The sequence below is a fragment of the Zymoseptoria tritici genome, chromosome 2 (genome assembly GCF_000219625.1).
Source record: "Zymoseptoria tritici IPO323 chromosome 2, whole genome shotgun sequence".
NCBI classification, from domain to species: domain Eukaryota; kingdom Fungi; phylum Ascomycota; class Dothideomycetes; order Mycosphaerellales; family Mycosphaerellaceae; genus Zymoseptoria; species Zymoseptoria tritici.
In genome coordinates this window covers 2,914,750-2,940,642 of record NC_018217.1, presented here as the reverse complement: position 1 = coordinate 2,940,642, position 25,893 = coordinate 2,914,750, and the positions used below count along the sequence as shown (strand labels likewise).

Here is a 25,893-nt window from a genome sequence, read left to right as displayed (position 1 = left end):
TATGGCGGGATCTGTACGCTTTTCGCTGCAACGACCACCGGTCTCGCGCAAGGATGGGGAAAAAGCAGTCTCAGAAACTCGGCTTACCACACGATACTTGCGTGAGACGGAGGGATTAAAGTACAGGGAAAGTGATGATAGCGACAATGCATACGAAATGTCAACATAGAGTCATTTGACAAAACGCCCGAACTCCCTTTCATTATATCGCAAGCTCAGTAGTCCATTATCAATCGCATGCATCCGCTTCCCTGCGCTGTCACGATCACTCGCCATCACAATCGCACTTGCCAGTCGTTGTGTTGCTTGCGACCAGCATTAGCATATACGGCGTCCGAGCGAGAGGGCCGCCAGCAAATATGTCACTCACCAGAGACCGTCTTTGCCCTTGGCGCTGCATTGATTCTCGCAATCGGTTGGGTTGCATGTCTACAGCGTCGTCGCATTAGCAATCGGAGAGGCGGGTTTGGGTAGCAGGACGACGTACGCCATCTCCATCACAATGGCAAATCCCGGTCTTGTAGTCGCTGAAGACGATCAATATTAGCCCGGCGTTCCGACAGAGGCAGCAAGAAAGCGCTCACTGACCAGAGGCCGTCGACTCCCTTTTTGCTGCAACCGTAATCGCAATCGGCTTGGCTGCAGAATCCCTGCAAGCGGCCTCACGGTCAGCGGTGTGGAATTGCGACGAGAATAGAGTAGAGAGGATCCTACCGCGACAGTGGGGGCGAGGAGGCCGACGTAGACGGCGGCGAGGAGAGTAGAGAGCTTCATGCTGGACGTGTTGTTTGGGTGGTTTGATGAATTCGTTGAAGTGGAAGTTGAAGCTGAAGACTTTTCGGTCTCGAGTCTAGGGACAGCTGGCTCCTTTGTGTGTTCGATTGCCCGGCGCAATCTCGAGGCGAAAGCGGAAGTCGTCGGCGATTGGGTACAGGAAGCCCATGCGAGGAAACCAAAATCAGGGCCTTTTCGTAGCGAGGTAGACGAGTCTTCTGAAGTCTGGGAAGTCCTGGCAAGCAACGAGCGAATTTGGAGCAAGAATTTTGGCCCGTGGTCTGCTCTTCTCACACTCTCGGCGCTTGGGCCGACTACATTTCATGGAACTCAGCCCGTTGCATCACGCGGTGCTTGGCAATGTTGATGGTCAACTCCTCCATGACTTGGAACCCAGGGTGAGGCGGACTTCGTCGCCCGCAGGACAAGGATGAAGCTCGGGCTGTATCGGCGCCGATTTCGTCAGAGACATGGTCTTCCAAGCCTGTGGGACACAGCCACCTCTTGGGAGACCGGCGAACTTGCAAGTGTGGTCAAACGTATGCTGTCGCTGGAGTCGCCGCCAGCTTACCTCGACCGTACTGCTAAGTTATTCGCACGCCTGCCACCGTCGCTGCACGCTTTCAGAAGCGTGCTGCTACCGCATGTGTACGGCAACTGATGCCATCGTGCCACCGTATCTGCCGCGGTATTTGCCACCGTGCAGTCCGATGCGTCGCTTGACAAATACAATCGATGAATGCAGTCATCAAGCAGACAACTTCGCTGCCCGGTCTTTCGCAATGTCACACATAGCCTATGAAGCAACACTTCAAATCAGCATCGTACCGGCTTCCTTTGCCTCTCAATTTCAGAAGAGAACAAAAGCGAGACACTCACATCAACTCCTTCCCTCCTCTCCATCTCCACATCTCCTCTTGCGATCCTCGTCCTCATGATCTCCATGATCTCCTGCCTGCCTCGCCCATTGACAAACACCACGAATCTCAGTCCAGGAAACGTCCGCTCATACTCCTCGTTCAACCTTTTAAGCTGCTCCGCTTCCTCTTCGGCACCAGTTTGCAGCGCCGCCTGCTCCGCAACAGACTGTGCGCTGTCGACCTTCTTCGCGCCGAGTCGTGGATGGGAGGAGAGGATATCTTCAAGAACGGGAAGGTCCGAAGGCGAGGAGAGTAAAGAGAGCAAGCGGGTATGGATGGTGGATACGAGTGCTGGGTATGAAGGGTGTGGAGTGTGTAGGTGAGGGAGAAGAAGAGTGTGGATTGATGCATGACGTTCGAAGAGGAGGTCGAGGATCTGGATGTGGGCTTCTTGAGGCAGAGAGGGGAGAGTGGTGATAGGAGGAAGTGGAGGTATTCGAGGGGTGGCGGTGGACATGATGGAAAGAATTCCTCCCGGTATGACTGTGTTATGCTGAGCGTAATGCTTTGCTAGGAAACGCGAGGTGCTGTGTAGAGGCGGACCAATTGTGAAGGGTAAAAAGAGTGAAGTCGGGAGGTGCAGTCGAGATATCGGAGCCCGCCGACAAGCCCCATGGCATCGCTCAGCCCGTATCTTTCATTCATGGCATATTCGTTCTTCTTGCCGGTCTGGAGCCTCAATGAATCCATACACGTCCTACGAAATCCGCTGACAGGTTGAGAGCAGAAGCACGAATTATCACACGCGCCGTTCTGATCTAAAAGGACATTTGCCGTTTCGAGCCAAGTGCGTGAAAAACGAAAGGAGTATTCTACTTCGGCCGATCTTCGACGAGGCGGTGATGACTGCTCTGCTTTCGTTGTGGCGGGACTCGATGTACGATTCATTTCGGACGATGAAGAAAGCACGGTCTCACGCAACCAACGTCACTTGAAACACAGGACAAGCAATCCATGGCATTGGCCAGACACCGCATCGGCAGCCGGCACACTGAGACAAATGAGCATGGTGACTTTTCCTCCAAGCGGCCACAGCCCTACGCTTTCGCTATACTATACAGGCAAATCGAGCGGGGATAGGTGCTGGTGATTATGGATTTCCGACGCTCACGATTTGATGGCCGAAAGCGACTCCTCTCGCGAACAACGAGACCATCAACCTCAGGTCTTCCTCGCAATTGCCTTGACCTTCATTCATGTTATCGGTATAGACGTCGTCCGCCTGCTACCAACACTTTCGTCGGAATCTATGACAACCAAAGCTCGCGACTCGTTCCATCAATTCGGTCTTGTCGATCCCACTGTAAAGTTGACCGTTGACCTCGATATGCAATCCGCCTACGCATCCTCACCGCGTTCGCCGACCTCCTCTTCTCCTCTGCCCAAGTCCTCGCAGTACGATCGACTAGCCATCGGCGGAATGTAGAGGCTTTCTTCGCTCGCGGAATGTAGGGTGTAGATGCAAGGTCCTCTTCAGTGGCACGCACGAGGACTCTCTCGGTAGCATATCAGGTTCTTCGAATGAGATGGACATCCGCACATCTTATGATGGTGCAAATTCTCCCACGCAACAGTAGCAGTAGCTCGAGCTCCGAGGATGTCCCTGCAAGTAGCGAGACGATGATGACGGCAGACGAGGCCTGTAACACAGAGCGTGTAATCCCGGTGTTCTGACATCAGACTGCGGCCCCCACCAGGAACATGTTTGACATTGTTCTCACGAACACTTCCGTGCATTCGTCGTAAGCAGGTCCCAGAGCTATGGCACCAAATGCGATGGACGTGAGATGGATCATGGCCCAGCGAAGACGGACTAGACCATGGCCGAGAACTTGGCTCCTTCAAGCCCGCTCGGCCATTGGCTGTCCTCAAATCGTGAGGAGGCGACGTGCCCATATAGCGTTTGTTCGCATCAACCTTAATCACCAAGCGCGCATAGCGGCACAAGTGAGACTGTGAGAGAAAGGGAGCTGACCCGACAGAGGGACGGACCCGGAATGCAGCAGAGAATAGTCACAACTCGCCCTTCGGCAGGGATGTTACCTGCTTCACCTTGTTTCCCTCCTCCACAGTTTCCGACTTCCTGTGTGTGAGACGAGCCCCCATTGATCGCTGGCTGCTCATCTTCCGCGGATGGAGACGTCGAGAGCGTTGTCGTCTGTCCATGGACAATCTTATTCTTACCCTTATTCTTATTGCTTAATCCAAGGACTTCCTTCACGGCTTGCTCTCGCGGCAGCGTAACGGCGGCTCCTCAAGTGCTGTCTCCACCGCGGTCTGCGATCCGACATCCTTGAAAGAGTCAGGAACTATGTCCCTGAGTGGCCTGGACAGCTCGGAAGTGCAGGCTGCCTACAACACTGCCGTCGCAGAACCCGCAGGATGGTGAGTCGGACGCAAATGGCTGGTAGAGAGATCACAATGGCTGAGATGAGAGGCGCATAGGTTCCTGTTGAAGTACAAGACACGAGATGCGATCGAATTGCTAGCACAAGGGCGCGGCGGTGTGTCAGAGGCGCGCAGCGCCATCTCCGGATACACTGACAAGTCGCCGCTGTATGGCTTGCTGATGTACCGGCGGAGGAGGATTCTGGTCAAGTACATACCGGAAGGCACCTCGCGACTTCTACAAGGTATGACAGCCGAGGTGGTGGGTGGAGAGACCTCAATATGCTGACCGAATCGCGCCATAGCTCGAACGAATGTTCACTTGCAAGATGTCCTCGAAAGGTACTCGCCGTACGAGACGCTCCTCGAAATACCGGCCGCCGACGCCCTTAGCGATACATCCCTCGCCCAAAGCTTCCCACTACATACCGCTGCCGCCTCGCCTGCACCATCGGGCGGCCGCCTTGACGAGATTCATGAAGATGAGGATGAGGAGGAGAAAGGAGGCGCGCAAGAGGCTCCGTCAAGCGAGCGGCTATTGAGCCCACAGCGTCCCAGGCCAGGTAGGAGGGGGGATAACTTATCGGCGCGAGCAGAGCGCGCAGAGCGATTGGCTTCGTCATTACATGCTGGCAGGGTATCGACTCCGACCTCGATGAATCCACTTGCTTCACCTTTGAGCAAGTCCACGACACCAGCAACGACCCAGGAACAAAAGGATAGTGAAGAGAACAAGACTCCGCAAGAGGCTGCGACGTTGAAGGTGCAAACGGATGAGGATGCGTCAGCTGCGCGAGATACGATTTCAGCTTCAGCAACCAGCGATCTGCCGGTATTGGCCTCGCCTGAAGATGAAGCACCACCTCCACCCCCAAAAGACGTCCCGAGCGCTACTGCAAGCGCTACACAAGAAACAAAGCCCTTGGCGAAAGCCGCACTGTCGAAGGAGGCCACGGAATTCGGGCGACCGAGCGAGGACACGGTCAGGCTTTCAACGGACCGCGCAAGATTTCCGGACCGGACCTCGAGCATGGCAGCGCGCCCGTTTTCTGCAGACGAAGATCCTTACGATCTCAGCAAATACGATGAGCTTTTTAAGCCTAAGGTCAAACTAGGACCACGGCCGGTATCGACCGTCGAGAAGGCAAAGCGCGGGGCAAGAGTCTCAGCTATACCCGCCAGCTTCAAAAGTGTACTGAAGAAATCGGAATCAGAGCGACCGGCTTCTCAAGCGAGCATGGTGCTTCCTCCCCGGGCCTCGTCAATGGCTCCTCCCCCGAGGACGACGACAGCGTCGTCTGCGCCTACTCTCTCTTCACATACCCCACCTCCAGTTCCAATAACGCCAGATTTCGACCCACGACCCATCTCCCGCAGCAGTGTGAAATCCTCTGCATCCCACAGATCTCTTGGAATGACAACAGACAAATTACGACTAATGAAAGCTCTCGACTTCCGTAAACGCCAGATGCGAAAATCGCAGCAGCAATCGAACGACTCCGAGCCGATGATTGATGCCACGGCTCCAGAGGTGCCACCAATGCCGGCGACAGCGACAGAGACAACAGAATCAAGGCCTCCGGAAGGTGGGATTGCGGATCAGGGAACGGCGGACGGATCGCAGCGAGAAACAACGGCCAATCATAATCACACGCTGTCGAGCAAGGCTGACTCGGGGATCGAATTGCGCTACGAACCATCCGAAGATGCTCGAACCGAGGTGGAGAGCATCGCTGAGGGAGAAGACGAGTCAAAATTGGTGGACGAGCAGACGGCAGAGCCAGCTTCGGCGGAGCCAGTGAACACACAGCTGGACGAGGAAGGGCATGCCGATATTCCAGTTGAGCCAGAGACATCTGTTGAGGAAGCCTCTGCAAGCTCTGCAGAAGCGAAAACAGTGGTCGAGGAGCCCTCGGATGCCGCGCCCGTTGCCAATGACGGTGCTTCCATTCCTGATAGCCAAGAAGAGCATGTCATGGAGAACTCCTGGCTCAACATCAGCGGTGAGGACATCAAGGAGGACCGGCGCATAATTCCCGCGGAGGACCAACTGCTGGACACTGAAGACCAAGCATTGGCTGCCTCCCCTGAGCCATCTGAGAGCACTGAGGAGACTCGGATCTCTGTACCAGCCATCACCATGCAGGCTGCCTCAAGACCGGTGACCTCGAATGGCGATACCAGCGCCGGCGCGAGCACTTTTGAACCCGTCGCACCTGCGAGTATTCGATCTTCCGTATCCTCCATAACGGACGATGGCAGAATTACCAGACCGAACAGCGCTGAAGTCGCGAAGGGCAGACGACGTGGCATGGTGGAGCCATTAATCACGTCCGGAGACTCCACACCAAGGGACGATTTCATGTCAGACGATGAATTCCTCGAGGAGCTACACAGCGCAACGATTGTAGAGGCCCGCCCAGTGACGGTGGCTCGATCTCCGATCACTCCTCTTTCCGGCGGATTCAATTTTTCAAATCAGGGGAACATTGACGATTCTTGCTCGGTCAGGTCTGTCAGCATTTACAGGTCATCGAGCTACCGTAAAATGGGTGATGAGGGAGATCAGGTGTCCTCTGAGCCTCCTCGGTCGGCATCTGCTGCCAAACGTCTTTCGGCAACTTCATCCCTGGAAAAGCACGACCTCACCGCCAGATTGACTCGCAACGTCTCATCTGGCATCTCTCGTCGCATCCAGGCTTTGAACGAGTTCAATAGCCGAGAACCCAGCCCGGTCTACACCGGGCAGGCAAGCCCGCTCACTCCAGAGACATCACCCAACGCTTTCTTACATCAAGACAGCAAAGACCGGAGCTTGCCTCGCAGAATGCTCTCCAAACGACGACTAAGCAGACAAAACGCCGGCTCACACACTCCGCCTTCGCCAATGGAAGGTGCTCCAGTCTGGAACGTTCAACACGATCCCGTCACCAACAGTAATTCCGTCTCGGTGACAGCACGGATCGTGCGACCCGAGCAGGTACCCGACGAGAACTCCGCCCTCCAACAATCCGATCTCTCCTTCGCTCCCCGCGACTCAGCTTCCTATCAATCACTTCCCGAACTCCCCCAGGCCATCAACACTGGTATCGCTCAATCCGCCACATCTACACCACCCCTCTCACCCGCCGCCACAACCCACTCCGGCGAGTACCGCACCCTGCACTCCGCGTCTGGCCGCTTCAGTCGTCGTAGGAAGACCGCTTCGTCAGAAGATGCGGGCGCTGTTGGCAGGCATTCCCGGAATACTTCTTCTGCCGGCACTCTAAACGAGGACAACGCTGCTCCCAGCATCAAGGAAGGAAACATGGCGTCGCGATTCTTCAAGCGCGTCAGCACGCTCGGTGGACCCAAAAGCAGAAAGAGTGTCGCTCCTTCTGTGACCAGCTCAATGAGTGGGCAGGGAACTACTATCAGCGAACGCGCCGAGGCGGACACGTCGGATACACCGCCAGGGGTGGTCGTGGGAGACTTGAATGTACAGTTTCCGGACTCTTTGGTAAGAGACGCCTTGCGTATCCTTGTGAAGTGAGATGAAGTACTAACACGATTTGTAGCTCTGGAAACGCCGCATAGTCTCCATCGATGACCATGGCGCCCTCTCCTTCTCCCCGACGCAAGGCTCCACCCGCACCAATTCCCACGTGGCGCGACAATCCATTGCCTCCTCAGTTGACACACCTATCATGACGCCCGGCGGCGGTATTGCTGCGAAACGCTTCCCTCTTGCGGATTTCAAGTCGCCGACGACACCTGACCTTGAACGCCAGGAATTGCCGCACTCTGTGGTGCTGGAGTTTCCGGACGGCACGACGTTACAGCTGGCTTGCGAGGATGCAATGACGCAGAGGCAGGTGTTGCATTTGTTGAGGAGTTATTGGAAGAGTTGGGGTGCTGTAATGTAGGCTTGAGGAGAGCAGGGCGATGTGTGAAGTTGGTGGATTTAGTCGGCCGATTGCATGTAGTACCTTTTGCTTCATGTTCTGACTATTAGTATAGGGGGTTCTGACGAGTGAGATGAGAGGATGGGAGAGATGAGATGCTATATACCCTGGCTAGAATAGCCGACTTCGCCATGTTACTCGTATACTGGCTTCGAAAATGTCATTTCTAGCGTAGAGATTCGATCCAGCCTGCGCGTTGAAGACGAACAGACAACAGCAGGAATTAGACTGCAAAGGTCCCCATCGATTTTCATTGTTTCATCTAAACTCCTCTAACACTGCTGCACTGCACCTTTCGCGGTTGCCTCATGCCGCGCCTTTTGAGAACCACGTAGAACATGCCTTGAGCCAATTCCTCGGCCAATATCTGCCTCCTTAACGCCTCGCTTAAACGCTAAAACACAACTCTCGGATTCTACCACATCCAAAAGCCAATCCTTGATCAAATTTCCTCCCTGCCATCACATCACGCCAATGCTTCACGCAGCGTCCGGATCTGGTAACCAAATCATAACCTCCTTGTCCGCGCTCGCCAACAAATTGTACCGCGGGTTGTACGCCACCACCTTCGCTGGCTTCTGACTCGGTAGATCCGCACACGGTTCGAGAACCTTGTCCGCTTTCATGCCTCCTCCTTCTTCCGCTTGCAGCATGTCCCAAACCGATAGTCCATTTGCCCGTCCATTTCCTCCGACAACGTATCTACCATCCGGAGAAAAGCATGCTGAACTTTGGATGTAGCTCGGTGTTGGACTGCCTTCTTCACCTTTTGGTAGATCGTCGCCGGGCGCGAAGTGCGACACATCCGGACCATTAGGACGTGAGAGATACGCTGTGAGCTCTCCGCCGAAAGCGTCGAGCACATAATGTCCTGGACCATTCGTTGCGACGAGAAGGTATCTGCCATTGTTACTGAACTCCATGCCTGTCCATCCCTCGCCGGGCTTTTGTGAGGGAAATTTGGCTTCATCGGGTTGCAGGTCGAAAGTGGAGAAGGGCGGTTTGTCGTAGTTGCGGAGATCGTAGAGGTGGATTGTTTGTGCGGCGGGAGAGGCGATGGCGATGACTGAGGCGGATGCGTCGTAGGCGGTCAACCAGGGAGATTCGAAGTTCAGTTGACCCTGCGGATTTGAAGAGCGGCAGTCCCAGAGTCGTACTGTGTTGTCCAGACTGGCGGACATGAATTGATCGTTGGAAGGGTTGAGGGATAGGGATGTCACGCGGCCGGTGTGGCCTTTGAAGTATCGGATGAAGGAGTTGTCGTGCATGGAGAGGTAGCGAATGCCATCGTCGATTTTGGTCGAGGCGTAGAGGATCGAGGTGGAGTGGTGTGTGAATCGCGCGAGGGCGGAACCGTATTTATGAGATTTCAGCTCTTTCGCATGCGCGCCGGCTTTTGTGTTGAAGAGTTGGATCGTGTCGTCGGTGCGGGAGAGGAGGATGAACTCGCCGCTGTCGTCGAAGTCGATCGAGGTGTAGGATGTGGTTGGCGGCGCTTTGTGTAGTCTTGAGGGGCGGAATGTGCTGACAATATCGGTTACTTTGGCCATCGGAGCCGGTTGAAGGTCTCCTGGGGCCATTGTGGTCGTGGCGAAAGGCGGCGGTGTTGCGCGAAATGTTGCGAATATGTGTCCGTGATGCGAGAGAACGTGAGGTTCAAGCAGACACGCGCGGAGGCCGGATAAACTTGAAGCCGGTGTGCTACCAAAGAACGACGAAGGTCACCAAGAAATTCCTCTTTGTCCTTCTTTTCACCACTGGTTCATTTGCCAGAGTACCTTACCAGGAGAAGACCCAGACGACATGTGCTGATCATGTTACTTCTACGTTCTTTAGATGCGGCTTTCTACAGAAATTTACGGATCTTGACCGGCCATTGTACTGGCGATCTGTGTGCTAGGCCCCCGTTCCGTGGAGCAACCCAAGCGGACGGGCTCTCAGACTCTTCATCCAATGACGATGGCAAGTGGTCCCGAGGAGTGCGTTCATCATGCACTGTAGGAGACGAAGACAGACGGCGCGTTGAGTTTCAAACATGCGGGTAGCAGCCTTGGTATCTGCATGTACCCAAGCGATATGTGACAGGTCGTTTGCCGGCTGATCGCTGAATTGATTATTCTAGCTCGCTCCTCGCAGCAGTGACTATCCTCAGCTCTTCCTCTCTAGACTGACTTCGCTGTTGGTACGCACGACTCCTCCGCTCTCGCCATGGCTCCTACACCATCAACGGAGAACATCGCCCGCGCCATGGGCAGCGGACCAAAAGCCATGGCTATCGTCTGGACTTCGCCCCACCACCAGGAGACCATGTACTGCATAACCACGCCCTCGCCTAAACTCACTTGGCACGATCTCCCTCTGCTGTCCAAGCTCGGCGTCAACGACATCCAATACGCCAAGCCAGACCCAAACGACAAAAAGGGGATGCCAGACATGTTCGACACCCGTAACAGAACGCTGGAGCTCTTCACCTCGAACTGCGACCCTGCACCTGACTCTTGCGGTCTCACGACGTACCTTCCTGCTGCGCAAGGGCAGGTCCTCTTCCGCCGCGCCAACGATCCAAATTCCTTTGAGGGCGTCGGCAAGAGCACCCTCGAGCCGATCGAGCTATTTATTGAAGATCGTCTGCGTGCTATCCAGGCTACTATCCCAGACCACTGTGTACGCCCAGATGAACGTCCCAATCAGGCAGCGACGATACAAGAGTGCGAGCTGCTCAATCCCAAGATGTTCAAGCAGTTCTTCAAGCATTATCGCGGTGAGCAAGCCAGCAAGTACAAAGGCATAGGTTGGGAGAAAACAGTCTGCCCGGTGGATCTGGGCGAAGTGACTTGTGAAGGATGCGGTCGGGAGGAGATCACCACCATACGGGATGGTGTGCCGTCATCCAACCTCAAGAAGTGCGGGAGGTGTTCAAATGTGCGCTACTGTGGTAGAGAGTGTCAGTCGGACGATTGGAAGGATCACAGGCCGTTCTGCAAGAGGTGAAGGATGCTCGTGATGGCTTCCTTGCTCGCGGCGAGGTCTGGTCAAGTGCTTGGGAAGAGAACCAGGAAGGCGATGATGGAGTGGTGCTGTGGTTCATCTAATCGTATAACGAGAACTCGCAACATTTCGGTATGATCCTCGGAACTTCAAAGAACTTGATCCATAACAATTGGCCACAGCCTTTCTGCACAATCAGCATCGTAGAACACATTCTTACCGCTATACAGACTATAGCAGGACGGCTTTCCAGACGTACAGATAAAGTACCTAGACGGAATCGTAGACGTACCGATAAGTTACCCGGACAGATTTACAGACGTACAGATAAGTTACCTGGACACTTCCGAGGACATCTAGCTGAATCTCTTCTGAACATGCTTATCTTGAGTATATGTGTGGCCGGCTCCTCTCGCAGGACGTTCCAGAAGTCCTATCACATATTTCCATTCCTTCTTTCATATCATATTCGTCCTCCGGTTCCCGACTCTTTCCAAGCTCTAGGCGACGCTTCGGCTGCGAGGCACTGCCTTCTGTCCGGTGCTCTCGGACAGAGTCTTGGTCTGCTTGAACTTCCAGGCGGGGATGTTGCGCTGGTAGAGCTCGTCCAGCTCCCAGTAGGTACGTCCTTGGGTCTGCACGCGATGTTAGTCATTGGCACAGTACAATACGCCCTTGCGCAGAAGCTTACCTCGGGGTAGAAGAACCACAGGAGAGCAGTGGTGGGCACCAATAGACCAGCCCAAACGTAGACAGCCTTGACACCAAGGTCTGCTGCATCTGGCGAGATCATGTAGGAGATCGTCCATTGGAACACAACGCTGGGAAAAAAGGTCAGCTGAGTTCGGCGAATGAGGAGCAAAGATGACCCACAATCCGGCACCGTAGCAGCCCAAGTTGAAAGATGTAGTCTGGGCACGCAGACGAGGAGTCGAGGTCTCGCCAGCAGCGACGAAACCGATCGGGCCAGCCGAAGCACCGTAGCACAACACCCAGATGAGCAAGCATGCCAGGGCGGCCTTCCCAGCAGAATCGCTCTTGAAAATTCCAGATGTAGCCAGTCCGATGTTGAAGATGCACATGAGAGCGCAGCCACCAATGAGCAGAGGACGACGGCCGATGTATTCGCAGGCTACCAGCGAGCAGGAGATCGAGACGATGAGAAGGACGAAGGTGATAATAGTGACGAGGAAGGGATCCTTCATGCCGGCGACCTTGAAGAAGTACTAGATCAAACTGTTAGTTGGCGTTCATCGAGATTTCGCAACAATCGAGCTTACGGTGGAGTAGCTGAAGACGATCGGAGCACCAGCGGCCCACTGCGTGCAGATACCGACAGCACCAGCAACTGTTCGTCGCCAGTTGTTGCCGCGGAAGATGTCCAAGAAAGAAGACTCCTGCGAAGCCAGAATAAGAGCTTTCTCGGCCTCAATACCGTGCTCGATGACACGATACTCGTATTCGATGTCGTATCCCGCAACGTTGCCGTACAACTGCTTCATCGACTTCTTCGCGCGTTCCGCGTTGCCCTTTCGTGCGTAGTAGAGAGGAGACTCGGGAACGAACCAAATCATCAGGATCAGGATCTACAGATTGTATGTCAGTATACGACGAAGCTAATAAAGGGGAGGACGAATCATACTCCAGTGAACACAAACTCGGTCGCAATCAGAGGTCTCCAGGCATTTGGCCTGTAGGTCTGGACCAGTTGAGAGGAAATCGCGCACAGGAGCTGGCCGAAAGCAAGCATCAACTGGTAGGCACCGATCATGAAACCACGGATCTGGAAAGGAGCCAGTTCGGAGATGTAGGTGACAAGGATCGACTGAGCAAGACCAACTCCAAGACGGACTAGAACTGCAGCTCCGAGCCAGCTCTGCCAATTGTGGGACGCAATCTCGGCCACGGAACCTGCGAGAAGGACTGCGATGGCACCCATCATCGCTTTCCTATTGCCATGTCAGTTCGCTGCATGTGGATTGCATTCCAATGGCATCGTCAAGCGTACTTTCGACCAAGCTTATCTGCGAAGTATCCACCAGCGAACATTCCCACCATCTTCGACATCTCCGCGAAACCCTGCCAGAAGGAGACCGTCTGTGCGCTGACGGCGGGCGCACCATCGACCACGGTGTCTGCCATCTGCTCGACGAAAGCTGGCAATGGGATGATGTTACCGGGCACTTGCTGTTGGAACTGTATCGGTCGTCAGCGAAGCGTTCTTCGTGCAATAAGGATATCGGCTCTTACGCCGTCGTTCAATGCCGCCCAGTTCAGAATCATGCAGAACAACATGGCCTTCCAGAAGACCTTGGCGGCCTGCCATCGTCCCAATGCTGTGACGGAGTGTGAGCGGACAGTGTTGACTTCATGGACAGACGAAGGCACTTACAGGCGAACTTGGTCTCCAATGGCTCAGGAGCATCGGAGGCGACCTCAACCTGATAGTCGACATCCTTCATCTCATCCTTGAACTGAGACATGGTTGAAGAGTTGCAAGGAACGTGTTGACCACGTGGAAGTGTGAGATCTGATTGTGGGGAATGGATGGGGAAAACGTGGAGAAATGGTGGTCGTTCACGTAGACTTTATCTCATGTTCATGGCAGGCATGACCCCAGACTCCAGAGTTCCAAGGCCATGGTTCGGGACCAATAGTGAGTCCAGACCGGTAGTCCGGTCGGGCGACCGCTGCCCGGATTGTCAGCCACAACTTTGTCAGAACACGAGCGCCGCATCGCCTGGAGCTCTCCGCAAGCAATGCAGGGTTAGCCTCGAGTCGGACAGCAGCATCGCTCCGACGTGATGTGGTACGACGCTGACACTGCGAGGAGTTTCTAAGTATCAAATCTTGTGGTTGGCGAAGAAGTGTCCGCATGACCATGTAGCGTTTGATTGCTCCGGAGCATTGTCTCCTTTCGCCAGGGCAGGGGCTAGCCTTTGGACTGGTTTGTCCTTTGCCAAAAGATGAGAACCAAGGTCCCGATAGTCAGGTTGAAGCGTATTCAACATTGTTGAGTGAGCGAGTCTTGGAACCGCGATGGCATGCGTAAGGTAAGTTCAAACCGTACGCCTCCCAGCTAAGAGAAGATTCACCTTGTCTCGAATCGAGGATTGGTTGCCTTTGTACGTTCTTGGCTATTCGTGGAAATATCCACGACGTGTGCAAAATTGAGTACACTCCTCCAGACCAATCGCTACGATGGCATTCGAGGTCTGCGGGATGATGAAGAATCCGAACCAATTTACGAAAGCGGAGCAAGCCCTGCCCACCTCCCCTGGTTCTCCACACGCTAGCACCCACTACACACGCTAGTGACTAGCGCTTCGACAAGCTTTTCTCACATCACATGCTAAATACAACCCGGGACCTGGCATCTGGCGGCGTCTGTCGGAGCTCATAAAACGGATTCAATTGTAGCGCTCCGACCGGCAGAAATGGCAGAAGTACTCCAATCACTTTGTCAGCAAGCCTTTGCTTCCAGCAAGTATACACTGCATTCTTCAGACCCTTGAACCATCGCAAGTACCTTTTCAAAGTCATTCTCTCATCCTCAATACATAACCTTCGAAATGTCTATGTCCGTCGAAGACGCTGGTGTGGAGCGGGCGCCGAAGCCCGTTCCCGATATCCCGGACAGTGTCTTCTCGCAACTGCGAATGGATGGGAGAGTCGTGGCCATCACTGGAGGCGCTGATGGCATTGGTCTTGCTGTTGCAGAAGCAATGGCGGAAGCTGGTGCAAACGTTGCATTGTGGTACAACTCTAACAAAGCCGCAATCGGACGGAGCAAGGAGTTGGAGGAGAGGTATGGCATCAAGTCAAAGGCGTACCAAGTCGAGGTGTCAGATCATGAAGCCGTTGAGAAGACTATGGCGGAGACTGTCAAGGACTTTGGGAAGCTCAATTGTTTCATCGCAAACGCGGGCATGGCAATTTCGAAGGCGAGCACAGAGCAGACGATCGAGGAGTACAGGAAACAGATGTCTGTCAACCGTGAGTAATGGTCCACACTCTACCTTTCGAACCTGTAAAAGCTGACAATCCCTAGTCGACGGCGTCTTCTACTGCGCAAAATATGCCGGTGCTATCTTCAAGAGCCAAGGATTCGGCAACCTCATCATCACATCCAGCATTTCCGCACACATTGTAAACGTTCCAGTCGATCAGCCTGTAAGCTCTCATTCCGAAAGCCTTTCCGTACGCTTCTACTGACTCGCCTCTCAGGTATACAACTCCACAAAAGCAGCAGTGACCCATCTCGGAAAGAGTCTGGCACGGGAGTGGCGAGAGTTCGCTCGTGTGAATATTGTATCGCCCGGCTTCTTCGACACAAGAATGGGAGCTTCGCCTAAAGTGGTCAATGAGGCGTATCGAATGACTCCATTGGGCCGTATGGGCCATGTAAAGGAGATCAAGGGGTTGTACTTGTACTTGGCGAGCGATGCTTCGACTTATATGACAGGCAGCGACATATTGATCGATGGAGGGTATGTACTTCCGTAAAAGATAATACATCCAAGCACATCTTGTTACTTTCGTTTCTTGGTTCATGGCATGAGCACGCGGATCACCTTGTTCGCGTGAACTCCCTGCGGAGTCGACCTCTCCGTTCGTTCACAAGCTATCACGAAGACGAGACCTAGCGACTACCAGCCAACGGGCTCTACCAGCTTGGAGTGTTCATGAAGTACAAAGTGATACTGTCCAACGCTAAACGCTCCGTATTACCATATCGGGTTCTATCAATCGACTGGCTATATAGTCAGCATTCATCAAATCGTTGCTCTCCGCTCTCGCTGCAGCTGCAACAGAGCACGTCTCGATTCCTGCGCGAAGATGTCGTTCAATCAATCTCAGCTTAGCCACATCCCTCGGTACATCGATATACCACCTAGAAAGACATTAGCATGATGTATCCTGTCTCATCAAACCACATCAACAATCGGCCCACCTATCGTCGACCATGTCCGAGATCTGGTTCCAAGGCTTCTCGTTCAACAGCACATAGTTGCCCTCGAGAAGCACAACCTTGGCGCTTGCGAGTACGATGATCTCATTGTCCACTGGATCCTGCACAGCGTGATCGAATCCTGGCAGAGCAATATCGGTAGGTGCAAGTCCCGATGCGGTTGCTTTGAGAGTTGCCACAGCTTCGACGAATTTGGCGGCATTGAATGAGAGGGGGTTTCCTCGACGTGCGAAAGCTTCTGCGGGATCCTGCAATGCCGCAAGATGGGACTTTGGAAAGTGGAAGCCGTCCTGGAACGAAACATGTTAGTCAATTCCGCTTGCCCATCGATCTGTGATAGCTGACCATGGGGACTGCGACCATATCATGCAACCCTTTCTTCTGTGCTTCTTGAAGCAGTCTCGCACATAGTGTCGATTTACCAGAACCCGGTCCGCCAGCCACTGCAATCAAAATGCGTTGTTCGTCGCCTGAACGCTTTCGAAGATATGCAATGCGATCCAGCAGTTTTGAGATTTGCTCGCCCTCAGCCTCCTTGTGCAACGAACTGTCCTCCATGATTCGTATAAAATTACAAGAAGCCCAGCTGGCTCCTCAGTCTGTTAGCACGTCAACCTTCGCAACCCGGAAGCGGACCAGTGAGATCGAAAGTCGGCTCTGATAACTCATAGCGGCGTGAGATTGAGCAACGCACATGAAGGATCCGAGCGTGCGGCTTTTCGCGGTCATGTCAAATATCGTCGGATAACCGTGGTCCGATGGCCAAAATCGACACACCGCAATTGGTTCGAGAGCCGGAACGGAGGCTTTGACATACCACGAGGTGGCCAGCAAGGCGGAAATGGCACCCGATCGGGCAAAACACTCACCTCTGACATGTGATGGTCTAGATTTGGTTGCTTGGCCAGCGAAAACACGCTTCTGGTGAGCATGCTTCCGAAGACCGTAGAGCCGCGGGCGGCTGTAGCAGTGGCACCACAGGATGGAAAAGTCGTTGATCGGCAGTTTTGAATGGGTTGATCGTTAACAGCTTTTAAGACGTGGCTACACAGCACCATAGAGATCCCCAGCCTCAAAATCGTCCATCCCCGTGAAGAACGGCAGAAGCGACAAATCCGCCGCATTTCCCCACTCAGCAAGAACAAGATTCGGTATCGCCTGATGAAAGTCAAGTGGAATGCTCCCGGGATCCGTAGGCGGATCTTGCGGGTCAAGGTTTTGTTGCAGGGCACGCTCGTCTCCAGCTCCTTGCACTCCATACGCATTGACACCAGCCTGAAGCGAGGCATCCAGCGGGATTGCACCGCTCGTCTGTCGGACGACATCTCGAAGTCGATGGACGATGCGATATGCTCGACCGGCGGCAGCGTTCTTTGCTTGCAGGCCTTCGATACAGTTCACGGCTTGAGAGGCTGTGTGTTCGTAGTATTGGGCGTCTGCGCCGGGTTGCTGATCGATTCGTCGGCGGTAGACGCATTGAGATGTGAATGACAGCATCGCTTGTAGCGTGAAATAGACTGCGTACCATGCCAATCCGCTGTGTAGGTGGTCCGGATACTGATCGCAGAAAGTTGCAATATCGTTGATGGATGATGCAGCGACAGATTGGCATCTCGACCCAACGGCGAGCTTTTCAAAGTCGTCCGTTCGATGTCGTTGGCTTGAAAGGAGCAGCAGTATACGCAAATTTGCCGATTTCCAGTACACAGTCTGTCGAGGACCGACGAACCACGATGGGACATGGTGTGTCATGGTCATGTAGGCTGGCAAAGCTGCTTGCCAATTTTGTATCATGTGCTCCATCACAACGGTTTGATGATCCACGTCCGGACACGAGCCGGCGCAAATCAGCTCGTTGTACACCTTGTTGGCAATCTTGGTCAGACGAGCCAAAGCGATGATCACGGAGCATGTCGTCGGCGCGGCCGCGTCGCTCATCCGTCCAGCCTCGTCGACAGAGCCTTCTTCTGCGTTGTGCGGCATACGGACGTCGAAAGTCGCATCTGATAGTAGAGAGGGTCTCCCGGTGGTGATGTTGAACCAGCTGTCAAAGCAGTAGAGAACCCAGAATAAGATTCGCCGACGATGTCTTTTCGATGGTCCCGCAGTCGACGTACTTGGAAGCTCACGATGAAGTCCAATACCCATAGCGAGTCTCAGAGCGATGCCGAGATAATTGTAACCTGTGTTGGGCCGATCCGTTTTCTGCAGGTAGTTCCCAAGAATGAGAAATGCCTGTACATTGTTGATGGAGCCGGATTCGAGGACTTCGGGCTTCAATAACGATCGTGCGGCCTCGTAGTATAGAGAAGGGCTGTCGTCCGCACCACTGCCGGATAACCACTCGCCCATCGCGAGCACAGCGTAGTACGTGATGTGCCATGACGAGGATCGAGGCAGCGACTTCCTCGAAGCACACTGATCGCGAAAGGACTTCTCGTTGAGGATGGGATAGCTGCTGTTATACCGGGTAAAGTATGCGGATATGAGCACTTCTTGGATCGACGAGGCGGACAAGGAGCTCGCATACGAGGATGGCGGTAAGCCGTGCCCAGAAGCGTTCGAATTCGGCGTCTCCTGCGCGGCACTCTTGCTGCGGCGACCAGCGCCGGTTGCTGGAGGGAGAAAAGAGGATACTGATTGCAACAGTTCGTGGCCGGAACTCGTGCCTGTACATCTTGTCAGTATGGCGTGACGATAGGGAGTACGTGCATGATCTACCCAGATAGCCTGAGCCCGCATTTCGACTCGTCAGCGCTGCCATGCCATCTCTGGCATGATCGCTATCTGATGACTGCTCTCTCGCTTCATGATCCGAGGCCTCGTTCCACTCGTAGTCCGCATTCCCCTCCCCAGCATTGTGGTCTGCAGCGTGTGCCTTGTGCGCTGGCTGCTGCGGATTCTCCCCTCCATTGGCATGATTCGAGTACATCTCAGCCTCACGCCGCGTGAGGACTTCTTCCAATTGTCGACATCGTGCCTCCGCTTGATCAAGATTCTGCCGAGTCAACGGCGTCCTGGCCGGTGGTTTCTCAAAGACACACGCCTTCCCGGCGCGCTGGCAGAAGGCGCAGCGCGAATCGTCTTCGCTTGGTATGCATCTCGTCTTCCGTCTCTGACATTCGTTGCAGGCTTTCTCGGCGAGGCCTCGCCGCGCAGTGCGGCTCGCTGGCATTATTCGGATCTAACCATACCGATGATATCCTTGGCGAAGAGTGGACGATAGGTTGGACGGGCCTGAGCAGATCTGGGGTGGATGCGCCGGCGATGCGACGCCGATGGGGGCCATTGGATCAAATAGACAGATGTCACGTACGCTAACCCGGGGTCTGACGGCTACATCTACCGGCAATGTGTCCAAGCCTTGGTCAAGTAGCAGGTCAGCAGGACGCTTCAAAGAGAGTTACGGTAAAATTAAATGCACGTTCTAGAGCGAGACTTCGCCAAAACTTGTTCACAGCTTCGAACTGTCTATTCAACTTGCTCCCGTTCCCTGGCTACGACATCGACTGTCGCGATATCCATATCTTACAGCCAGTATAAGAAATTCCTCTACACCATGGGCCAAAAGCAGTTTGTGTTCGCTGTCGAGTTACCATTTGCCCTTGCCATAAATAGGTCATTAGTCTAGCGTACCGCTTCCATGCAGCGGACCATTCTGCCCCGACAGCATCGGCTACGAGGACAGCTCAGAGCCGCACGTTCGGATCGATCCCTCGCGCTGTAGAACAGAACAGCTCCGCAGGGTCTCGATAAATCGAAGGCGTCGACGCAAGCCCCTCGACGACAACAACGCACACGACACAGTACTTCTTACTATGGCAGTCAATGGACACACCAATGGCGCGGCCCAGCACGAAAACGAGAGAGCCGCTCTCGCAGCTCGAGCAATCCCACACATGGAACTGGCGGACGGCAGCCGGAAACCAGCATTATCCACTCTCGATACACAACCAGAGGAGAGAGCGAGACAACGCTTCGCCGTCTCTGGAAACGCGATTGTGACTGGTGGAGCCGGAACTCTAGGCTTCGAAGCTTGCAATGCTTTACTCGAGCATGGCCTCTCCGGGCTCGCCATATGCGACATGAGTCCTGAACAGAACGCGAAAGCCGTCAAACTTCTCCAAGCTCGCTTCCCCGGAAAGACGATCGATGCCTTCCAAGTCAACGTCACCGACGAGGTAGCCGTCGAAGCAGCCGTGGAGAAGGCCGCGTCACAACTCGGATCAGTCGATCACCTCCTTTGCTTCAGCGGCATCGTCGGCTGCGTGGATTCCATATCCTCCAGCGCCGCAGACTGGCGGCGAGTTGTGGATGTCAACACGACTGGCTCATTCCTCTGTGCTCAATCAGCCGCTCGAGTGATGCAGACACAAGGGACCGGCGGATCCATCACATTCACGGCATCGATATCAGCCCACCGCGTCAACTTCCCGCAACCACAAGCCGCGTATAATGTCAGCAAAGCGGGATTGGTGACGCTGAAGAACTGCTTGGCGGCGGAGTGGGCGAGGTACGGGATTCGGGTGAATAGTATTAGTCCGGGATATATGGACACGGTCTTGAATGAGGGAGATGGGTTGGCTGAGGCGAGAGCGTGTTGGACGGGCAGGAATCCCACTGGGAGGATGGGACAGCCGCAGGAGTTGACGGGCGCTGTGGTGTTGCTTGCGAGCAACGCGGGATCCTACATCAATGGGGCGGATATCGTGGTCGATGGCGGAGGAATCGTCTTCTAGAGCATACGAAGACGATTCAAACGCGACAGCCTCTGTTCGTGGTCGCGTCGCCGCAATGCTGCTTCGAACCGAGTGTATCGCTCAAGTTGGCTATCAGCAGCGTGTCATGAATCGAGGCATGTGATATACACAAGTTTGCCAGTCCTCTTTGTAGGCATTGTGTCATCAGTTTGTGGACGTTGTTTGGTCAATCTGCTGCTTCTCTTTGAGCGTGGACACATCTAGTCCACGCTGTCGTCTAGATGGCACGCGTTGAAGAAGAAAAAGAGTGGAGGAGATCCGCCCCCACGGATGTTGTCACGTATATGCAGCCTTCTCCGACACCGGAGGACCGGGAAAACAGCTCGGCTTAGTCAATGGAAATTAACCTCGAGGTCCAGGTCGTCAACAACACATGCACTTACAACGAACACCAAGACTCCTCGAAGCAGTTCTAGCTAGGCATACACTCCACTCTCCTTTATGCCTACGCAATAACAACACCGACTCCGGCACCCGCGCCTCCTCCACGCGACCAACCTCCAATCCGATCTCTCCAGTCCTCGAGCAACCATGTCGACCACAATCGGCTCCTTCATAGCAGGAGGCATCGCAGCCTGCGGCGCCGTGACAGTCACACACTCCTTCGAAACCGTCAAGATCCGTCTCCAACTGCAAGGCGAACTCAAAGCAAAACGCGATGCGCCGCGACTATACAAAGGCGTCCTGCACGGCGTCAAAGTCATCTACACGAACGAGGGCATGAAAGGTCTCCTACGAGGATTGAGCTGTGCAGTACGATCTCCATAACAAGAGCATACGACCAAGACCACCTCAGACTGACAATGCATTCCAGTACATCTACCAAATGACCCTCAACGGCTGCCGTCTCGGGTTCTACGACCCCATCCGCACCTCCCTCAACTCCCTCTACCTCCACCGCTCACCCACCCACCGCTCCGACGCCGACGTAAAAGCAATGCAATCCCTCCCCATCAACATCGCGTCCGGCGCCTCCTCCGGCATCCTCGGAGCCTTCCTCGGCTCGCCCTTCTTCCTCGTCAAAACCCGCCTACAATCCTTCTCCCCCTTCCTTCCCGTCGGCACTCAACACCAATACCGCAACGCCGCCGACGGGCTCTCCCAAATTTACCGCTCCGAGGGCATTCGCGGTCTCTGGCGCGGCGTGGGACCCGCGATGGTACGCACAGGTTTCGGATCAAGCGTGCAACTACCCACCTACTTCTTCGCGAAACGCTTGCTGCAGCGGAACTTCTCCATCCAAGACGGCGCGCCGCTACATCTCATGTCCTCGACCGCGAGTGGATTCGTGGTGTGTGTGGTCATGCACCCTCCGGACACGGTCATGTCGCGGATGTACAACCAGACGGGGAATTTGTACTCGGGCGCGATGGATTGTCTGGTCAGGACGGTGAAGACGGAGGGGATGTTGGCGGTGTACAAGGGGTTCTTTGCGCATTTGGCGAGGATTCTGCCGCATACGATTTTGACGCTGAGTTTGGCGGAGCAGACGAACAAGTTGATGAGGAGGGTGGAGAAGAAGATTTTGAAGGAGGACGGGGAGAAGTGGTGAGGTGGGGAGGGAAGATAGGACAGTGAGGACTATTCGTGAAGAAGAGAAGAGCGGATGCACGTTCCGGAGGTGATATCGAGTCCGTAAATAGGCCGGGGGACAAGCCTCGAAAAGCGGAAGAAGAGCTCGAAGGACAGGAGAGCCTTCATCCTGGCGCGTAAGGTATGCGAGCCAGGGACGGCATCGATGGCTCGATCGATACCGGGCATTGAAGTTAGATCTCGAGAGATCCTCCAATGCCAAAATACTGTACATATCACGACAAAAAGCTATGTACATACACCAGGCTCATACTTCCAGTGAAGTAATCACTTGAAAAGCTGAGGTGGAGAGCATGTTCTGAGCATTCTGTTCCTGGCTTCCTGTGTTGAATATCTGCACTCTTCAATTTCTCCTGTACAATGCCTTGTCGTACAGTCCCCACGTTCCCCGATATGCTCATTGGATTTATTCGACGTATACGAGGATTTCCCCTCCCCCGTCGTGTTCCCCTGGTCGCGCTCTACCACGCACGCAACTCGGCCAGTCGATGCCTTGATATGCCTCGCTGTACAGACAGTTCCATATGCTCCTCATCATGCTGACCGTGTTCCCGATTGGACGCCCACCGGAAGCGAATGTCTCGCGTTTGGTCCCTCGAAAACCAAGGAGCGAGTCCCGCTCCTCTCACGCAGTCGAGTGACTTTAAAACCGTGTCATTAAAGCAAAGTCGTCTTTCACACCACTGCAATACGGAGTCATCGGTCACATGCTGTCGTTGAAGTCTCTGGTCCAGAACTCGCTGTTTCGTCCCCTCCGCATGTCGTCGCGTGCTGTTCCCCTTTCCCCCGGTCCGATCACCCAGTCCTCCCATCTCTTCATCCCCCAACCATCCCCACCCCTCTCAACCTCTCCAGCATCTCCTCCTCCATCAACTCAATCCCTTCCCCTCGCTCAGCGACCAAAATCGGACTTCCCAGACTCGCGTCCGCATCTCCCACAAAGCCACCTCCTTGCGCGTCGCTCCCTCTTCTGGGTCCCATTTTACTCACATGCGCGTTCATCAATTGATCAATACTCCCCCTGAACCAACCCGTACTCGGATCGAAATTCTGCACTCCACCAGAACCCACTCCTGTCCACGCGCTGGATCCCGATCTCCCCCTCCCTACACCGTCGATAAAGTCCAGCTCATCATCCTCATCCTCATCCTCTTCATACACCGTATCCGTCGTCCCGGAGCCAAATTTGAACTCGTAGTTCCTCTCCCCCTCACTACTCCCCCCTCCATCCTCCTCTTCACTCGTCGTCGTCGTCGTCGCTCCTCCATCCACGCAATAAAACCCTTGCTCCTCCCCATCGCTGCCGATGTACCCGCTCACCACATAGTCGTCCTCTAGATCCTCGTCCAAGTCCTCGTCGAAATCTTCATCCTCGTCTAAGCTGGTGAGACTCGCTTTCGCCGCGCGACCGAGAGCGAGGGAATGGTTCACGGCGCGGAGATCTTCTTTTAGACGACCACGAACATACGCTGAAGAAGCCTGTTCGATTTGCAATTCGAGGGAAGCGGCTTTGGCGAAGTTTCGCTGGAGTTCGGCGTCGTGGCGGGCGGCTTGGCGGATGGATTGGGGGGAGGAGGTGTCTGTTTGAAGGGAAGGAGGGCTGGAAATGGGAGATTCAGGAGCGAGCACGTCGTCGAAGATACGGCGGAATTCTCTCGCGAAAGAGGAGTGCGGGATGGAGAAGATGATTTCTTTGATAGAGGGGAATTGTTCTGCGTTCGGACGGCGTTGACGAGGTGAGCCGACGAGTACGCGACGCCAGAGACGGGCGACTTCTTGCACCGGATGATTGAGCGATCCGGCACCCCATGCTCCAAGCACGAGGGTATGGCAGGATTTCGAGTCGGCGATGCGGAGGATGGCTTTCATTTTGCGGAGCACGAGGTCGCGGTGGGCGTCGCAGTAGGACACGCCGCAGGAGCATTCGGGTTCGCGGTCCAGAGCGCGGAGACGGTTGGGGTCCGGGTGTTTGGGGAGGCCGGCGGAGATGACGTTGACGAAGAAGCGGTCGCGGCGGGGGAGGTCGATGGCGTTGGTGTCGCGGAAGACGAGCACGTCGGGGGTGTAGATGGCGCCAACTTCTGGGAGGGGGTAGAGGGAAGGGTGGAGGGAGGAGTGGAGCGTGGTGCGGGCGCAGAGGAACTCTTCTTGGCCGTTGCCGCCGGTCATGAAGCCTCCTCCGGGGGTTTTGAGGGAGGCCATGTTATGGACGGTGACGTTGGGGCGGGAGTCGTCGATGCGGTTGGCGTTGGAGTTGCGTTTGGAGGCGTATGGACGGGAGGAGCAGCGTGAGGCGGCTTGGAGGGTGTCGCCGGTGGAGATGCGGATTTTGAGGTCTGGTCTTATGATGGGAGTGGTGTGGTTGATTGTGGTGGTGGTGGATATTGGTGGATCGACGACGAGGTCTGATTGTGAGACTCCACTGCGAGCTTTTGGACTGTTCCGGAGAAGTTCCGGGATTGCTCTGGTGATTGTGAATCTCGCTCGTGCCTCACGGTCTGCTCTCCCGGACGAGGCCATGATTTGAATGGTATGCCGTGGTGGCCGATGGGATGGTTGACGTGAGTTGAGGTGGAGAGGCGTGAGAAGCAGTCGAGACGGAATCTTGAACTCAGTCCAACACGCACGCCGTTGTCATCCAGAAGAGGACGGGAGTCTTCACGCCAGAGTGAGGCGGAGGGAGAGAGGGCGAGAACAACGACTGCCCGGATTTCTTGACATGTGAAATCGAACCGCTCGGCTCGGACAACGCCCGTTTTCGGAGGACCCGTGAACGATATTAGAGACAAAGGCGGGGAAATAGGGCTGGCTGGGGAGCGAATGTCGGGGCGAGGAGAGACAATAGCAGCAGCGTGAGTGTATGAGTGTATGAGCGAGAGTCAGAGCAACAGTACAAGAAGAAGTAGAAGGAGAAGAAGAAGAAGAGTGTTCCGCAATAGCAAATAGCAGTCGCAATAAACCAGGACCCGTCAGTCGTCGTCAATCCAACCCTCATCCGCCCCGCACACAGCGGAACGAACATCTTCACATGTCAGCGCACGGATCCCAATCAGCTGTCAAGCATCGTAATTTGCCTCTGCCACGCGACCACAATTGTATGCATGTCCCGGTACATCTTTGTGTGTACACTGCATCACATGTAAGCCCAATCTCACACCGTCATCACAGACTCGTCAATTGCTGCATTCCCGCTGTATGCGACAATATATCCAGCACAGCCGAACAGATCGCTCGATCTTCAGAGCCCAAAGTTCAGGCTTGGCTGACGAAAGCATCTGCCGGGGGTGTGGCTGCCGAACCTACCACGACTCGAAGCGAGCATTGGACGAGTCTGGACTGGACGACATTAAACATTAGTAGAACGCATTGGGAAGGTCGGCGAGACATTACACGCAAACGGGAGAAGTACGGTGTTTCGGCTGCATGTGTGTTCGTCAGCTTGGAGATATACTTGGCCGTCAATTCCCGTGGAATGTGCGCTGTCGGATGGACTGCGCAGCAGGGAGAATGCTTGATTTCCGGTCTCGGGTCGGGGTGGGGAGACTGAGGCACGA

General features: G+C 54.7%; 11 protein-coding genes across 11 annotated transcripts; 5 read left to right on the top strand and 6 right to left on the bottom strand.

The window, feature by feature from the left end:
• Positions 1-1,407: 1,407 nt before the first annotated feature.
• On the bottom strand, positions 1,408-2,167 carry MYCGRDRAFT_103418 (uncharacterized protein; the record flags this gene model as incomplete). Its single annotated transcript, XM_003855083.1, has 2 exons — positions 1,408-1,570; positions 1,654-2,167. The coding sequence occupies 2 exons, from the start codon at positions 2,149-2,151 to the stop codon at positions 1,523-1,525; spliced, it is 546 nt and encodes a 181-aa protein (XP_003855131.1).
• A 4,264-nt stretch (positions 2,168-6,431) lies between these two features.
• MYCGRDRAFT_99277 (uncharacterized protein) lies at positions 6,432-8,050 on the top strand (the record flags this gene model as incomplete). Its single annotated transcript, XM_003855300.1, has 2 exons — positions 6,432-7,581; positions 7,640-8,050. The coding sequence occupies 2 exons, from the start codon at positions 6,445-6,447 to the stop codon at positions 7,985-7,987; spliced, it is 1,485 nt and encodes a 494-aa protein (XP_003855348.1).
• Positions 8,051-8,505: 455 nt separating this feature from the next.
• Positions 8,506-9,630, bottom strand: SWDB2401 (histone H3 methyltransferase complex and RNA cleavage factor II complex, subunit SWD2; the record flags this gene model as incomplete). Its single annotated transcript, XM_003855082.1, has 1 exon — positions 8,506-9,630. The coding sequence occupies one exon, from the start codon at positions 9,604-9,606 to the stop codon at positions 8,506-8,508; it is 1,101 nt and encodes a 366-aa protein (XP_003855130.1).
• A 172-nt stretch (positions 9,631-9,802) lies between these two features.
• MYCGRDRAFT_108268 (uncharacterized protein) lies at positions 9,803-11,118 on the top strand (the record flags this gene model as incomplete). The annotated part of the gene is made up of 2 exons (XM_003855301.1): positions 9,803-10,690; positions 10,999-11,118. The coding sequence occupies 2 exons, from the start codon at positions 10,235-10,237 to the stop codon at positions 11,116-11,118; spliced, it is 576 nt and encodes a 191-aa protein (XP_003855349.1).
• A 396-nt stretch (positions 11,119-11,514) lies between these two features.
• Positions 11,515-13,497, bottom strand: MYCGRDRAFT_108267 (uncharacterized protein; the record flags this gene model as incomplete). Its single annotated transcript, XM_003855081.1, has 8 exons — positions 11,515-11,649; positions 11,706-11,835; positions 11,888-12,240; positions 12,295-12,600; positions 12,657-12,963; positions 13,023-13,210; positions 13,265-13,350; positions 13,407-13,497. 8 exons carry the CDS (start codon positions 13,495-13,497, stop codon positions 11,515-11,517), a joined length of 1,596 nt encoding a protein of 531 aa, XP_003855129.1.
• Positions 13,498-14,586: 1,089 nt separating this feature from the next.
• Positions 14,587-15,520, top strand: MYCGRDRAFT_84831 (uncharacterized protein; the record flags this gene model as incomplete). The annotated part of the gene is made up of 3 exons (XM_003855302.1): positions 14,587-15,010; positions 15,066-15,187; positions 15,242-15,520. The coding sequence occupies 3 exons, from the start codon at positions 14,587-14,589 to the stop codon at positions 15,518-15,520; spliced, it is 825 nt and encodes a 274-aa protein (XP_003855350.1).
• Positions 15,521-15,727: 207 nt separating this feature from the next.
• Positions 15,728-16,544, bottom strand: MYCGRDRAFT_84830 (uncharacterized protein; the record flags this gene model as incomplete). Its single annotated transcript, XM_003855080.1, has 3 exons — positions 15,728-15,908; positions 15,969-16,276; positions 16,332-16,544. 3 exons carry the CDS (start codon positions 16,542-16,544, stop codon positions 15,728-15,730), a joined length of 702 nt encoding a protein of 233 aa, XP_003855128.1.
• Positions 16,545-17,030: 486 nt separating this feature from the next.
• Positions 17,031-19,161, bottom strand: MYCGRDRAFT_36302 (uncharacterized protein; the record flags this gene model as incomplete). Its single annotated transcript, XM_003855079.1, has 2 exons — positions 17,031-18,655; positions 18,708-19,161. The coding sequence occupies 2 exons, from the start codon at positions 19,159-19,161 to the stop codon at positions 17,031-17,033; spliced, it is 2,079 nt and encodes a 692-aa protein (XP_003855127.1).
• A 724-nt stretch (positions 19,162-19,885) lies between these two features.
• Positions 19,886-20,725, top strand: MYCGRDRAFT_37460 (uncharacterized protein; the record flags this gene model as incomplete). The annotated part of the gene is made up of 1 exon (XM_003855303.1): positions 19,886-20,725. One exon carries the CDS (start codon positions 19,886-19,888, stop codon positions 20,723-20,725), a length of 840 nt encoding a protein of 279 aa, XP_003855351.1.
• Positions 20,726-21,277: 552 nt separating this feature from the next.
• On the top strand, positions 21,278-22,298 carry MYCGRDRAFT_68931 (uncharacterized protein; the record flags this gene model as incomplete). Its single annotated transcript, XM_003855304.1, has 2 exons — positions 21,278-21,499; positions 21,561-22,298. The coding sequence occupies 2 exons, from the start codon at positions 21,278-21,280 to the stop codon at positions 22,296-22,298; spliced, it is 960 nt and encodes a 319-aa protein (XP_003855352.1).
• Positions 22,299-23,155: 857 nt separating this feature from the next.
• On the bottom strand, positions 23,156-25,221 carry MYCGRDRAFT_108265 (uncharacterized protein; the record flags this gene model as incomplete). Its single annotated transcript, XM_003855078.1, has 1 exon — positions 23,156-25,221. One exon carries the CDS (start codon positions 24,857-24,859, stop codon positions 23,156-23,158), a length of 1,704 nt encoding a protein of 567 aa, XP_003855126.1.
• Between the last annotated feature and the right edge of the window lie 672 nt (positions 25,222-25,893).